Here is a 13352-nt window from a genome sequence, read left to right on the forward strand (position 1 = left end):
TGTCTGAGACAGCTCGCGTCCGGTGTCATTTAAACCCAATATAATTAGCATATTCATGACTGTTATGTATTGTATCTCCCCCTATGCCTTTCTGTCTACAGCAGCAGTGAGAGAAGAAGGGGGGTAGGGGGGGCAGGTGACCCGAGCTGTTGCCGCCTGCTGCCGGCATTTCAGTTGCTATGGATACTGATTGACCCAACGTGATCCGACGCCACAGCGAGAGATCTGCACGCCCACCATGTTTCTATTTAAAAAACAAAGGGCTGCTTGATGTATAACAACCTGCGGATGTAAAGAAATAAAGAAAATCTGCCTTGCTCACACATTGTTTTTTTTCTCACATCAAGCCTGTGCTCGCTTCCTCATTGCATATTAACAATAAATAAATGTCTGATTTTGTATTTTTTATTTTTAGAGTTGACTGTGAACCAGATCACGTGACCCAGCTCAAATCAAGCAGCTGATGAACAACAGCACAGCAGACAATCTCCACCAGGCCACAGCCGGCTACAAACAAACTCTGTTCACCTCACACACACACACACACACACACACACACAACAATCAGTGTCTGCAAATTAATAAATGTAGAAGTAATCCATTCCTGGGATGTCACCATGGATACACGTCGCTGGTGAGACGTGCTGATGTGTATAAGCTGTCCAAAAGATGCACAGTAACTTGGCAGCGATTACAAAGCAGCACACTGACGCTGTGAAGCAATTATCTTCGCCATTGTCATTGCACCTGTAGTGAGATGTCTCATGTCAGTAATGTTGGGAAAATTATTCAGAGGAAAGGAAAGTTGCTATCTGACAAATGACGGATCATTGAAATCAGCAACAGTACCCTGTGTGTGCCCTATTGACTCAAAACAATTTCTACTCATGATTCGATTTTTTTAGGAAAATATGATTACATCTACTCTAACAACAGTCTTACCAAAAGTGGCAAACAATTTTAATATCTGCCTTTATTTTTAGCATTTAAACTAAATATTGGCTTAACAGTAAGCCTCATTTAGTCTGAGAGAGACAACCATAAAGCAAGGCTTACCATTTTCAAGTAAAATAAAGATTCCAAAATATGTATCTTCATATAGAAGACGATATGGCTACGAGTCTGTCTACGGTATGTCTACTAAAACGCCAAAGAAACAGGTTCTCTACCTCTTTGGTGCAGTGGCAGTAAAGGGGCTTGGTCGGGCTCCATCAAGGATTGGTGATTCCCAGTCTGGAACCACCAATGAATTACCCAAAGTTGTCGCACACTAATTAGGTCTTTAGAAAACACTTGAAATGTAAAAATCAACATCTTTTTGAGTTTTAACTCAATGATCGGTTCATCAATATAGATCAAGAATAGGATGGTAGGATGTGGTCTCATCACTCATGCACATGTTTTTCAACCAGCTCGCCGCTAGCCCACCGAATCCGTTATTTTGTCTCACAACAGCAGAACCAGTTAATTCATTGCTCATTGAATTGTCAGTGCATGTAGTGCATGCATTGGATATTCATGAAATACCCCCTCATTCATCTCCGTAATTGGTGGCCAGCTGAGCACAGCCAGCGAAAGAGTAGGAAGAGAGAATGGGAACCAAGAATATGCTCCTCGACAATGTTCGGAAAAGCAAATGTGCCGACAAATGCATTTGCTTGCATTATGGCAATGCAGCCACAACTTAATCAGCACATTTTAAAATACTACAAACTAAAGGCTTAACTGTGTGCTGCTTTACATCTGTCATCAGGGCTCACTCAAGGATCATCTCTGTATTGCATTGTTTTTGTGTGCTAACCGATTGATGCGCAACGCATACTACTCCATGGTAATTGCAAAATGGAATAGTGGATCTCTTCCATGATACAGTCCAAAAAATATCTCCAGCACTGCACTTTAGTGTATGTTACTTTGCACACCAATTCAGTGGCATGCCCATTCTAACACTGTCATGACTTTTCACAGCCAAAAACTCATTTACTATAAAACGTCTTCCTTCTTGAATGCCGCAGCTATCTCACAGGGAATCAGATTGAACATCTTCCGTCTCCATTCTGTGACTGTCTACATTGTGCTTCAAACAAGATATGCAGAGAAGATTGATCAATAACGCAACCCTGATTTTAACCCACCTGCAATCACACATCAGACCTAGATCAAACATACCTGAATGAAAAGCTAACGTACCTTCCTCAACCTCATAACTAAACCTTATTTAATTTCAGATACGATAATCTTATAACAAAAAACTCATTCTCAAAAAATATTTGTATGTATTTATACCCAAGCTCCAAGATCTCCATCTAATACCTTAAAAATACCATTTATACTTATACCTAAACAACTTTTTGTGCACCCATGCACTTTTAGATTCAAACATTTTTAAATCATGACTTAATCTTCTTCTCAAGAATATAACTCTTCAACCAACGGCTTAATTAATCCAGTGTTCTCTCTAAATCAGATAAATGGCCATGGTACTGTAGCATTAAATGCAATCAGTGAGGGAGCGTTAGCGCATCACGTTAGCATGCAGCATCACGTTAAAATGCTATCAGAGAATGAGCAAACGGCGCGTCCTCTGTACATTCATGGATATGATTTCCACCGTCACGTGGTATCCATCGTTTCCATTCTCGTCCTCTCCTCCTTATCGCGACTCGCAGGCTCCCCCATCTGGTATGGATTGCCATTAAACGCACACAGCCAAAGCTACAGCAACGTATACAGCCATTTGCTCGCATTAGGACCACCATTAGGAGCCACAGGTCACCCAAAGGTTTAAGTACATACTGACAGCATACTTTACAAGAGAGCAGTAAAGCATGAAGGAATAATTGAAATTTGTATTTTGTCTTGCAGACACAAAAAAATTCAACGTTGCAAAATATCGATGAAAGGTCAAAGTAAGACATTTGAATGTATATAGAGTAAAGAGCAGAAAGGGGGACAGAGAGTATGCAGTATATTGCTTCTTAGTTTAAAACTAAAATTTAAAATTGAAATGGGACTCACCAGCCGCTGTTGGCCAGAGATATAGAGACGGAACTGAGCAGTAAGTTGCACTTGGACTCGCTGGTGATGGCTTCACAGTTGGCCCCCGGTGAGATGACCAAGAACTCTCGTATGCCATACCTGTCGGAACAGACCAGGGAAATCAATCTCAACGCCCCAGAGCACAGCTTGGTTATTTCCCCTTATCCATTTCTTTCCGTTTTAATTAGGATCTTTTTTTTTTTTTTTCTACTTCCTTCATGTCCCCGCTGCTGTGAGACAGCTAAATATCCCGTCTGGGATTAAAGCTAGGGTAGGCAATTTGGAGATACCAGCCAGAGTAAACTAGATTTTGAAAGTATCCAACCCAAAAAAAAACAACTCTCTCTTCAGGACTCCCTCCCTGGCTAGCTTAAGTAAAAGGTCTGCCTACGTTGTGGAAGACTCTGGTCATAAGCAGTCAGTGCACAGGCAGAATGCGCAAAGGTAGCTGGGTAGGTAGGTTGAAAGAGAGGTAGGCGATCCAATGATTTCAATCGTTAGTTTTATTTTTTTGTGATAGCTTTTGAAAGATTGATTGCTGTCGGGGGGTTAAGGATTTCTACAAATATGGTAAAAGTTGCTTTTAAAATAAAATGTCAACCCTAGCTTTAAAAAAATTCCATTTTATCTTGTAGTAGTATCAGTAGCTTAGTAGTTATACATTTTATATACTCTTAGAGAGTTTGTTGGAACGGCCAAGTTGCCTTAGCAAATACAAAATGCAGAAGATCATCTTCTTGGCGTGTTGTGTACTGCTCTATATGGAGACAGAATCTAAGTAACTCAATGAATGTTGATGTACGTCCATGGCTCACTGCATGTACTGTACATGTTTAATTATGTATGTGGCAATAGATTTGATGCTATTCATTGCCTTCATATCAGGACATATTAGTACAGCCGGCCAAGTTGCCATAGCAAATAAAACTTCAGAAGATCATCTTCTTGGCGTGTTGCATCCGTCAGGTTTATGTCTACCATGTTCACATTTTGATATTCTGTGTGTGAAAAGGGGGGCACTCACCATCGCACCAGACAGTGCGCCCTCTGAGGAAAATCATTGTTCATACACAGGAGGTCCTGCATAGCCAAGGGAAATGCATCTAGACACAGAGCACATCAGTTCAGAGGGAATGAAACACTTAAAAAAAAATAAAAAAAAATCAATAAAAAAGGCAAGGGCAAGAAAATCTCAAAAGAATATTAGCATAATAGATTTTGAAGTTTAATTGAATACAATTAAACTGTAAACTAACTTACTCAAATAAATAGAATCTATGATTAAGTAACGGAATCGTTTTCTTGATATGCATTCAATAAACTGTGCCATATTTATACATTTTAAGTGCAACAAATACCATAGTACACATATCAATGTGGTTTATTCTGATATTTGCCATATTGCCATGGCAGAAGGAAAACTAAATGACTACTTTACCTTCCTCGAGTTCCTCTTTCAGGTCACTCTTGTCTGATTCCTGCTTCAGGTAGTGGTGGGTTATAGAGAACTTGAAGTCAGCGAAGTTGATCTCCTGAGATTTTTCCTCCCAGGTGCCACTAGTGTATTCACCCTGATAAGAATACATAATAGGTTAGTCCTTTAAGTAAGTAACTTTGGCATTGTTGAGCAACCGCAGCTTCACCTCAGCTGCATCACCAGTCCCGTTGTTCATTCATATCCAATAACAGGACTCCCTGTCCTTGATTATTTCATTTATACCACGTTATCAACAATGACTTAATATGCTACCTCATCATTAACATTATTGATTTTTTTATCTACTTAATGAGCTGAAATGTAGATGTAGCTTCCAAATGGAAAAATGGGCATTTAGATTTTTTGTCATCAAGGCAACATATGGTTGGATGTTGTATTTGACCGTTGTTTTTATTGTCAGATTTGTAGCGCAATGATCTGAAGTTTTTAAAGGCAGAGGTGTCTTGTTTGTTAACCATAGACACCCTTGGAAAGCAAATAGACAAATCAGGTTAAAGTATTCAACAATGCTTTATAGAGAATATAAATAAGTATAAAGAGGAATCAAAATATGTCTTCTTAGAGGTCTTACTTTGGGGCAAAAGGTAAGGACCAGTGAAAAGGTGGGTTTACCTTCTCTGGAGAAGCCCTTCCGGCAGAGCTGCCAATGAGCTTCCAGTCATTTAACACTTCCTCAACTCTTGACACAAACCTGTAGAGGGACAAATCAGTTTTAGTTCTGCTCTCATTCAGTGCATTAACTGCGGGCTCAGAAGCAATCAGCGTAAACATGTACCAGGAAAAATAAATGCAAAGCAAGAACATCCAGCCTATAGATGAATTCAACAGTTGTATGTGAGTCAAGATGTACTTATTAATACTACACAGGATTTTAAAATTAAATTAATTTAGAACGTTTGAAATATCTTGGGACCCTCCCCCGTTTTGTCCACCCTGCTTTCATATACGATTCTAGCTATACTATAGCTTCAAACATGTCACTTGCAATGAGCACCCAGCACTGCTCTATATGGAGACAGAATCTAAGTAACTCAATGCATGTTGATGTACGTCCATGGCTCATTGCATTTACTGTACATGTATAATTGTGTACGTGGCAATATATTTGATGCTATTCATTGCGTTCATAACAGTACATACTAGTACAGAGGTTGAATAATGTTTTTCTGAAAAGTTCAGTCATATAGCGCAAGGCTGAACATAGAAAAATGTAACACCCAATAAGATGATTGTGCAAGCAAGTTATTTTATGGCAAGGAAACGATTTGCACTTTCAAACATGTTTTCTGCTTGGCTATCCGCATGGCTCGCATGAAGTTGAACATGAGGTCAAACACAACACTCAAAACCTCACTTTATTATTATTATCAATGACGAGTATTGTTTAAAAACGTAGCTAGACGTATCATAAGAGAAGTGAAGCCAAAGCTAGCTAGCTCTCTCCTCACAGCACCTTTCCCATTCGGACGCGGTAGTGAAGTCCGTGATCTCAAACACCTCCGTCTCGGGCTGCGAGGACAATACATTATTGTCAATTCAGTCGTTTTTAAGCATGGGATCATATTGCTGAAATAGCAGTCATAGTTAATCATAGTAAATAACTCACATCACTGTCCGCTGCCATCGTGAATTCCTCTTGTTTACTTTTTTGTCATATGTTTCGTTGCATTATGGGAGTGCAGTGACGTCAGCACCAAGCCGAAACAGCTCGTGCCTGACGTGGAGCATCAGAGCCTGCAGGAGTCAGCATCATGGATTGTAAAGGAAGAACGGTAACAAGCTGCCCGTTGGGAGGGAAATCATGAACAGAATTTTCAAAAAATAAATGTTGAAGAAGATTATGATTCATGGCAAAATTAACAACTGTTACATTCATGTTTTGCCTGCAGTGTTAAGTGATAAGATAGTAAACAATCGTACGACAGTGCATCTAATTCAGAGGGACAGAAAGTCTACCAGACTGGATAGAAGGGGATGCCAATGCTATACCTTTTTTGTGATCCTGCTATCCCAAATAGTATATTTAATTCTGCAGGGGTTGTTGCAGCCATGTCACCATTCGTAAAAGTGGCATTCGTAAAAATACACATGAAATAAATGTCATCCCAAAAGTTATTGATACATTCATTAATTGCGCAACGCAAATTGATAGCCAAGTATGTAGAAATAGCATGTCCGCAAACAAACGTATTCCCAAATAGGTTTGCCTAAAGTGACCAGCAGAGGTCCCCACATGATACCAAATTATTATTCACCATTTCAAAATAACTTTATATTCTTCAACATGATCAAGCTAATGTATCATTCCTAAACCCGTGACATAGCCTAGCTACATAGCTGTAGTTTGAAATGCTACTCTATCTGATTGAATAGTGGTATGGCCCTGGTCCAGGTAAATTATGGTTAATCTGAATGCAATGTCTTTGACCTCACAGGGGCCAGCTCTACACTAAAAGATAAAAGTGACAAGAGCTGAACGTAAACTACAACCTCATTCCACGAACCCCAGTGTTCCAAACTCATCTGAATTTTTACATATAAACTTAATACAATAAATTCAACATTCTTTACAAAGCAAAAAAAATGGACCAAAAGTCTTGGACCATGTTAAAAGAATTGCTTCAATCACTCATACTCGAACTCATACTTATTTGAATAGGCAATGCCTTATAAAGAATATTATAAGAACAATAATTGTAAAATGTACACAACATTTACTAACCATTCACTTCAATGATATGGAAGATATTTCTAAAGAAGATAGTAAAAGGAGTGATGTAGTTAACAGAAATTAAAATACTGCTTCCATGCACCCAGTGTGCTGGTCAATTGGGTCATAGCAGGGCCTTAGAGAGAATTATCTCTATCACTTTTTTTTTTTTGGGGGGGGGGGGGGGGGAGAGAGCTGTTATTAAAGTGTAACTTCTTAGAAATGGCACAACCATCTGTCCGCTATTGAAGCGAGCGATAGCGTGCGTGTCAGTTTAGTGAAGTAATGAACGAGTCCGGTTGTGTGTAAGAATAAAGTACCCAGCCTTTCAAGAATCGGTGGCCGCTTCATTCCAACCATATTCCGACCTATAAGCAGACCCACTGTAGGTAAAAGTGAAGGGTGTTTCCCCCGAGAGAGCATCGGCCCTGAAGAGAACGTCTCCCCTGTGCTCCTCGGTCTGGGAGCCAACAGCAGGAAAGTGTAACTAACCATCTCGTAGTTGGAGGCGGAGCGCAAGAGAGTATACGTGATCCAATAGTTTGAGATAAAAATAAAGCACATTCATTTGAATGATTTTAGCTTGTGTGTGATTTATCGCGGGCACGGGCACACACAAGCCAAAATCATTCAAATGAATGTGCTATATTTTTATCTCGCACTATTGGAGCGCGTATACTCTCTTGCCTCCAACTACGAGATGGTTAGTGTGACTTAAAGGTCGGAATATGGTCGGAATGAAGCGGCCACCGATTCTTGACAGGCTGGGTAATTTATTCCATGGGCGTAAATTTGGTCTCAGTTTTGGTAGGGACACTTCACAGACGTAACCCCAAATCATATGCTGAACAATAAATACTCTAGATTTAAATAAGTCTAGATTTACATGTGCACGTATTCACATTTAAAGTACACACCCACACACACACACGCACTGCCAGTGATATGTACACGATACTTTGTTTCTCCCAAAATCACTAGACTGCATCATGCTGAACAATAAATACTTTATTAAAATAAAATATAGATTTACATGTGCACTTACTCACATTTAAAATACACACACACCTACCCACGCACACACTGCCAGTGATATGCGTACGATACTTTCTCGTGCTCACGAGATACTTTCTCGTGCGCTCGACATACTCTCTCGTGCGCACAACATACTTTCTCGTTCTCACGAGATACTTTCGCGTGCGCATCACATACTTTCGCGTGCGCACCAGATACTTTCTCGTGCTCACGAGAAACGTATCCCATGTCCCTTTACGGGTTCCGTAGGTTCCGTACCCAGCCATGGTTCCAGAAAATGGAAAACAAAATCAACCGCGCAGGTCGGTTGATATGCTTGTCATCGGCAGAGCACTGGCAATCACGCACAGCCCGGTCAACGGCACATGTGATTGGAATGTACGTCAGCAGAGAGCAACCAATAGGTTTAGAGCCAAATGGTCCCGCCCCCAGGAACGTTTTTTTTTTCCTTTTGCCAGATCAACGATTTCAGACCTTTGACTGGCAGGAGTTTCAAAACGAATGCGCGACAGAACACTGCCAATAATCACGTGACTCAAAGCTTGCGCCTGTGTGGTCAAATCTCTGAAAAGTCAGTGCTGACAAGTCAGTTCTGAAAAAAATTATGAAGAAGATAAAATAGAACAGAAAATCATGTTTGCAGATGTTTTAATTTTTTTTCAGGCTATAATCTCTTTTTTCAGTGTTGCAAAACCTTTTTTACAAGGTGTTGAGTATTCAAACCCAGACTTACAAGCCTTTGAAACTTTTTTTTTCAGGTTTGAATTATGGCAGGATACTGGCTCCATATCCCTCTAGTTTTCTCCTGCGTTGGGTCTTGGCTGAATGCTGTATACGTCTACGGTACCTTTAAGGACGCTGACGTAAGCATTTGCTGGATCGTGATAGGCTTATTGAGTTCCGCTTGCCCGGCTTGAGCAAACAGCATGGCGGAGGAACTGTGGAATAAAGTAAACATTCCTTTTCCAAGTGCTGCTTCTTCTGTAAAAATAAATTCAAGAATCTTAGAAGGTATTTATTTTTTTCTGAATCATGTATGAATCCATCTGAATTTGACAATGTAAACAGCCGTGGCACATGTGGATTTTCTTACCCACGAGGCTATGACCTGTGTAAATAACTTGCAGTAGTGTGTGACAATACATTTTTGTTTCGTTGTTTAATTTGAAAATACTTTGCATTTGTAGATGCAAATATTACATGGATGCTGAAGAAAAACGACACGGTCCTTGGTTTGCTCAAAAGCCACGTTCTTCAAACGGAGATCCGAGTTCTCTATGAGCTGCTGTTCACTTGTAAAAACAACCATGGAACCAACTTGACGTTTCGGGCTTTAAAGCAGGTAGGACAGTGATTTGACACTTGGTGTTCCGTGCACGGGCATAGATGTGCATTGTAATAAGTGGCGAGATCGGAGAGACGCAACATTAAACATGCATTGTTGTTATTTTTGTCCCAAAGGTTGAACAGTGTATCAACAGACTGAAGGAGATGAAGCTTGATGCCGCCCTGCTAAATCTTTCAGACTGTTGTGCAAGCAGGTTTAAAAGGTATTTGGCCAGTGTGATGGATGACTGCATCAGTTTCTTGACAACGGTGGAGCCATGTAGTTACCCCTTATCCTGATCAGCTGTAATGTTATTTGTGCGGAACATACTTGAAATATCTTTGTGTTGTTTTTTTGAAGGAAGATCTACTTCTCAGAGTCTGCTTGTGTTAGCTCATGCCCCAGTCAGCCCATGCTGGAGTGGGTCTCTCTCAAGGTCCTGGGAGCTGCCCGGCTATTGACCTGCGTAATGGATTACTGCAGCAGATCATTCGCGTATCCTTATGGGCTGCTGAGCAGCATTTGGGGTGTATGCATTTGTATCTGAACTATACTGGAATCCCAAAGGTTTTATAAAGGTTGCTGCCTTAACTTCTATCTTCTATCACGGATAGCCGTGCAAGGCAGCAGCTTAAACAGGATGAATTTATAGTCCTAAGTGTGGTAATCACCAGCATGGTTAGTCGTCTATGGTGAGTGCATCTGCATTTTATCTATTTGTATTTATTTGTAATAATAGTACAATTCTATATTATTTAATGTTCCTCTATCTCTGCCCCCACAACAGGGTGTATTTCAGGGCCATGGTCGTTGCCCTGGTTCCACTGTATGGACACATTCAGATTCTGCTTGCGACGGTGTCCCAGGCGCACCCCATGCCCTTCCTCACTGGCTACCATCTGCCAACCGACCTGACAGAGTTCATTGGGCCATCATGGTCCTCACTGCTAACCAAGGGCTTCAATTTGGCTTGGCTCTCGAACGCGCTCGCTCCCTCAAACCCCATCATCCCCCCCACTGACGAGAATGGTTACGATGTGGGCGTGGCACTCCAAAGAGGTGTTTGGATTGCATGATCTGCTCTATTCAGAAAAATATTCCTAGTATTCCTCCTGTCCATCTTAAAGGGGACATCTCATACCACCAGGTGTGAGTGTGATTAGCCATTACAAGCAGGTTTGAAAATGTGCAGCAGTGTGACATCACAGGTGGGCGTGTCCATCTAGATGTGTGACGGATAGATGGACACGCCAACCTGTGATGTCACACCTGGTGGTATGAGATGTCCCCTTTAAAACACTTAGAGGTGCTGTAGGTAAGATTCGAGAGCTGTTATTAAAGTGTAATTTGTTAGAAATGGCACAACCGTCGGTCCGCTATTGAAATGCCGTGACAATATGTTTCAAGTTGACTGCGGCTGCCTCTAACATTTCTGGTAAACCTGCTTCTTTTCCGTGATGGTTCGGATAATATATCTTGCCTTTTGATCCCAGTCGTGTAAAATTCTAAACTTATCAAGGGCTGAGATACGTATCAAGAAGAGCGCAAATGAGCGAGGGGAAGGTTTTTTTTTTGGTTGTTTAATTTCAAAAACTTGCTCTCTCCTCTGCTGTCTCTCTCTTTACAATGCTCAAATCTTATCTACAGCACCTTTTTATTTAATAGTTAGCATATTGAAACTATGTGGCGAGGGGCATATAAATCAAATAAATGTGCGAATTGGACCCTGAACGCAGGAGCATTTCCATATGAATCCTGATGAATTTTCCATGCTTACTTTTCAGTCCACGACGTAGACAGTGATCAAAATCCTTCCATCAAGATCTTCAAAAATGTTAGACTGGTATGTCAGCTACACTGCTCTCGTGTTTTGGATTTTAGAAATTACTAAAAATTCACTGCTGTTTTTATTGGTTGTTCCCATACAGGATCCCATGCCATCTTCCATTTCATGGAAGAGTGAGCAGGGAGAACAGGAAAGGGTTTTCCTTGCGCAGGTCCGATCAGCTGCTACTTGTAAAGATTTGGCCACCCGTCTGAAGGAGATGATCGCATGGTGTGTATCTCAGAAACGGAAACGGGAGAAACCATATTTCTCGTTCCTGCATCTTAAGTGCAGAAGGTTGGAGCGCCTTGAATTGGCAGGAAACAGGTGAGAAGGACGACTAGAGTCCTCGTCTCAAGGATGTACCAGTTTATCATTGTGTTTACCTGTGTCTTTAGAGGTCTACTTTTTGCAACTGATTTGACATTTAAACGGAAAAACACATTTATGAACACAAATGTTTAAAATGTAAATCTCCAGTAAAGACTAGGGTCAGAATCACACTGGTATGATCCTTTTGTCTTCCAATGATGTGTCAATATTTTGTGAGGATTTTGCAATCATCTCTATAATGTCATGGATACTTTGTGACAACCTGTGGATATTGTGTGACAACTTATTTATTTTTATTTTTTAGTTTGCAGAGGAAGTTGCGGCGTCTCAAAGGCGAGGTCTGCTGGGTTCTATCCCCCTCGGACCCGCTCCCTGTATCCTGCCAATCGCTCAGCACCTTATGGAGAAGGACCCATCCCAAGAACCGCTTCCAGCCACTCAGGTCTCGATTACGGACCACAGGAGCTCGAGTCAAGGTTGGTGCCCAGAGGGAACCGCAGCTGGTGAGACGACGACCAAAGCAGGGAAGAAGGACTTGCAACACAACCAACGTGTCTGCCTCCAGTGGCCAAGATGAAATAGATGACATATTTTCTTCATTGGATTTTTGAATGCATTATTGGGTTTACATAACCTCACAAAACTTTTTGTGTGGTTAAAGGAGACCCCAACTTTAAATATCAAAACCAAATGGACTCCTACAGCTTGCTTGCAACCACAAAAAAAAAAATCTGTAAGGATATTAGGCAAGCTTTTTATGTACTTGCTGCCAGGATCATTTAGGGTGGAATAACGGTAAATCTGGCTGAAGAACATAGGTTTGGATGTGCTTATTTTGTGCCGAGTCCAATGCTCGGGCTGCATAAGAACTGTCTGCACTTTCTGGATAAAGTGTTTTCAACAAGGATTCTCCAAATTAGATGACCTCTTAAAAAAATTGTGGCAGAAGATAATTCCGTAAAAATAAATAAAAGGTTTCCAGCCAAACTTAGTTGATTACATCCTGGTCCTCAAGTCAGCTGTGAGCTTGCTCTCTACTGGACAATTTAAGAAGATTTGAACTCCCTGATGAGTCCACATTAATACCTTATGGTAATAAAGAAAAAACTGGTTTTATCAGTACTGGATTTATCCGCTGAGTAGACAAAGAACAATATGGCCTTAGTGTTTGAAAGGTAATGCTCAGAGGAGAATATCATGGAAGGTATTATTCAAAATCAAAAACCTGACACACCAGTATTTGGATGAGGTGTCTGCTTTTATTGGCATGCACCTTGGCAGTCCTGTTTCAAGAGTTGGATGTATTAGGTTCCTTTATTATTGAATGCCGACTGCTATGATGTCAAAATGTAATTGTTAAAGTTATAATTATAATTGATCAGTAAGTGCTCAGGATCCAGCGAGATATAGATACAAAATTGCTATATTGAAAGAGGTTGACAATTATCATCATGGTACTGTGTCTGCACGGCTCACCCATATTTTTGTGGCATCTAGCCAGAAGCAGAAATTTCCATTTTCATTTGTAGTGAAAGTACCAATGGTATATTAAATGGTGACCTGTAATGTTGTAGACTCATTGAAA

At 40.7% G+C, this 13352-nt stretch overlaps 2 protein-coding genes across 2 annotated transcripts in view; one reads left to right on the forward strand and one right to left on the reverse strand.

The window, feature by feature from the left end:
• The window catches only part of rab3gap1 (RAB3 GTPase activating protein subunit 1), a 44691-nt gene extending 38493 nt beyond the window's left edge, over nucleotides 1–6198 (reverse strand). Inside the window, exons 1-6 of the mRNA XM_079732382.1 lie at nucleotides 6144–6198; nucleotides 5991–6046; nucleotides 5150–5228; nucleotides 4478–4610; nucleotides 4064–4142; nucleotides 3019–3138 (exon numbers count right to left, since the gene is read on the reverse strand). Coding sequence (XP_079588508.1) covers nucleotides 3019–3138; nucleotides 4064–4142; nucleotides 4478–4610; nucleotides 5150–5228; nucleotides 5991–6046; nucleotides 6144–6161 — 485 coding nt within the window. The 5' untranslated portion in view covers nucleotides 6162–6198. The remainder of the gene's footprint in view (nucleotides 1–3018; nucleotides 3139–4063; nucleotides 4143–4477; nucleotides 4611–5149; nucleotides 5229–5990; nucleotides 6047–6143) is intronic.
• Nucleotides 6199–9190: 2992 nt separating this feature from the next.
• Nucleotides 9191–12919, forward strand: rmp64 (ribonuclease MRP subunit p64). The gene is made up of 9 exons (XM_079731695.1): nucleotides 9191–9293; nucleotides 9470–9624; nucleotides 9744–9832; nucleotides 9970–10104; nucleotides 10224–10301; nucleotides 10397–10668; nucleotides 11394–11452; nucleotides 11538–11761; nucleotides 12072–12919. Exons 1-9 carry the CDS (start codon nucleotides 9209–9211, stop codon nucleotides 12376–12378), a joined length of 1404 nt encoding a protein of 467 aa, XP_079587821.1. The 5' UTR covers nucleotides 9191–9208; the 3' UTR covers nucleotides 12379–12919.
• The last annotated feature ends 433 nt before the right edge of the window (nucleotides 12920–13352 follow it).

This window comes from Pollachius pollachius (assembly GCF_949987615.1).
Source record: "Pollachius pollachius genome assembly, chromosome: 3".
NCBI lineage: Eukaryota > Metazoa > Chordata > Actinopteri > Gadiformes > Gadidae > Pollachius > Pollachius pollachius.

Excerpts from the sequence above, each read along its gene's own strand:
- rmp64 (XM_079731695.1), top strand. The coding sequence starts at position 9,209 with ATGGCGGAGGAACTGTGGAATAAAGTAAACATTCCTTTTCCAAGTGCT. Across the intron at positions 11,453-11,537 it reads TCTTCAAAAATGTTAGACTG|GATCCCATGCCATCTTCCAT; the intron begins GTATGTCAGCTA and ends GTTCCCATACAG. Across the intron at positions 11,762-12,071 it reads CTTGAATTGGCAGGAAACAG|TTTGCAGAGGAAGTTGCGGC; the intron begins GTGAGAAGGACG and ends TTTATTTTTTAG.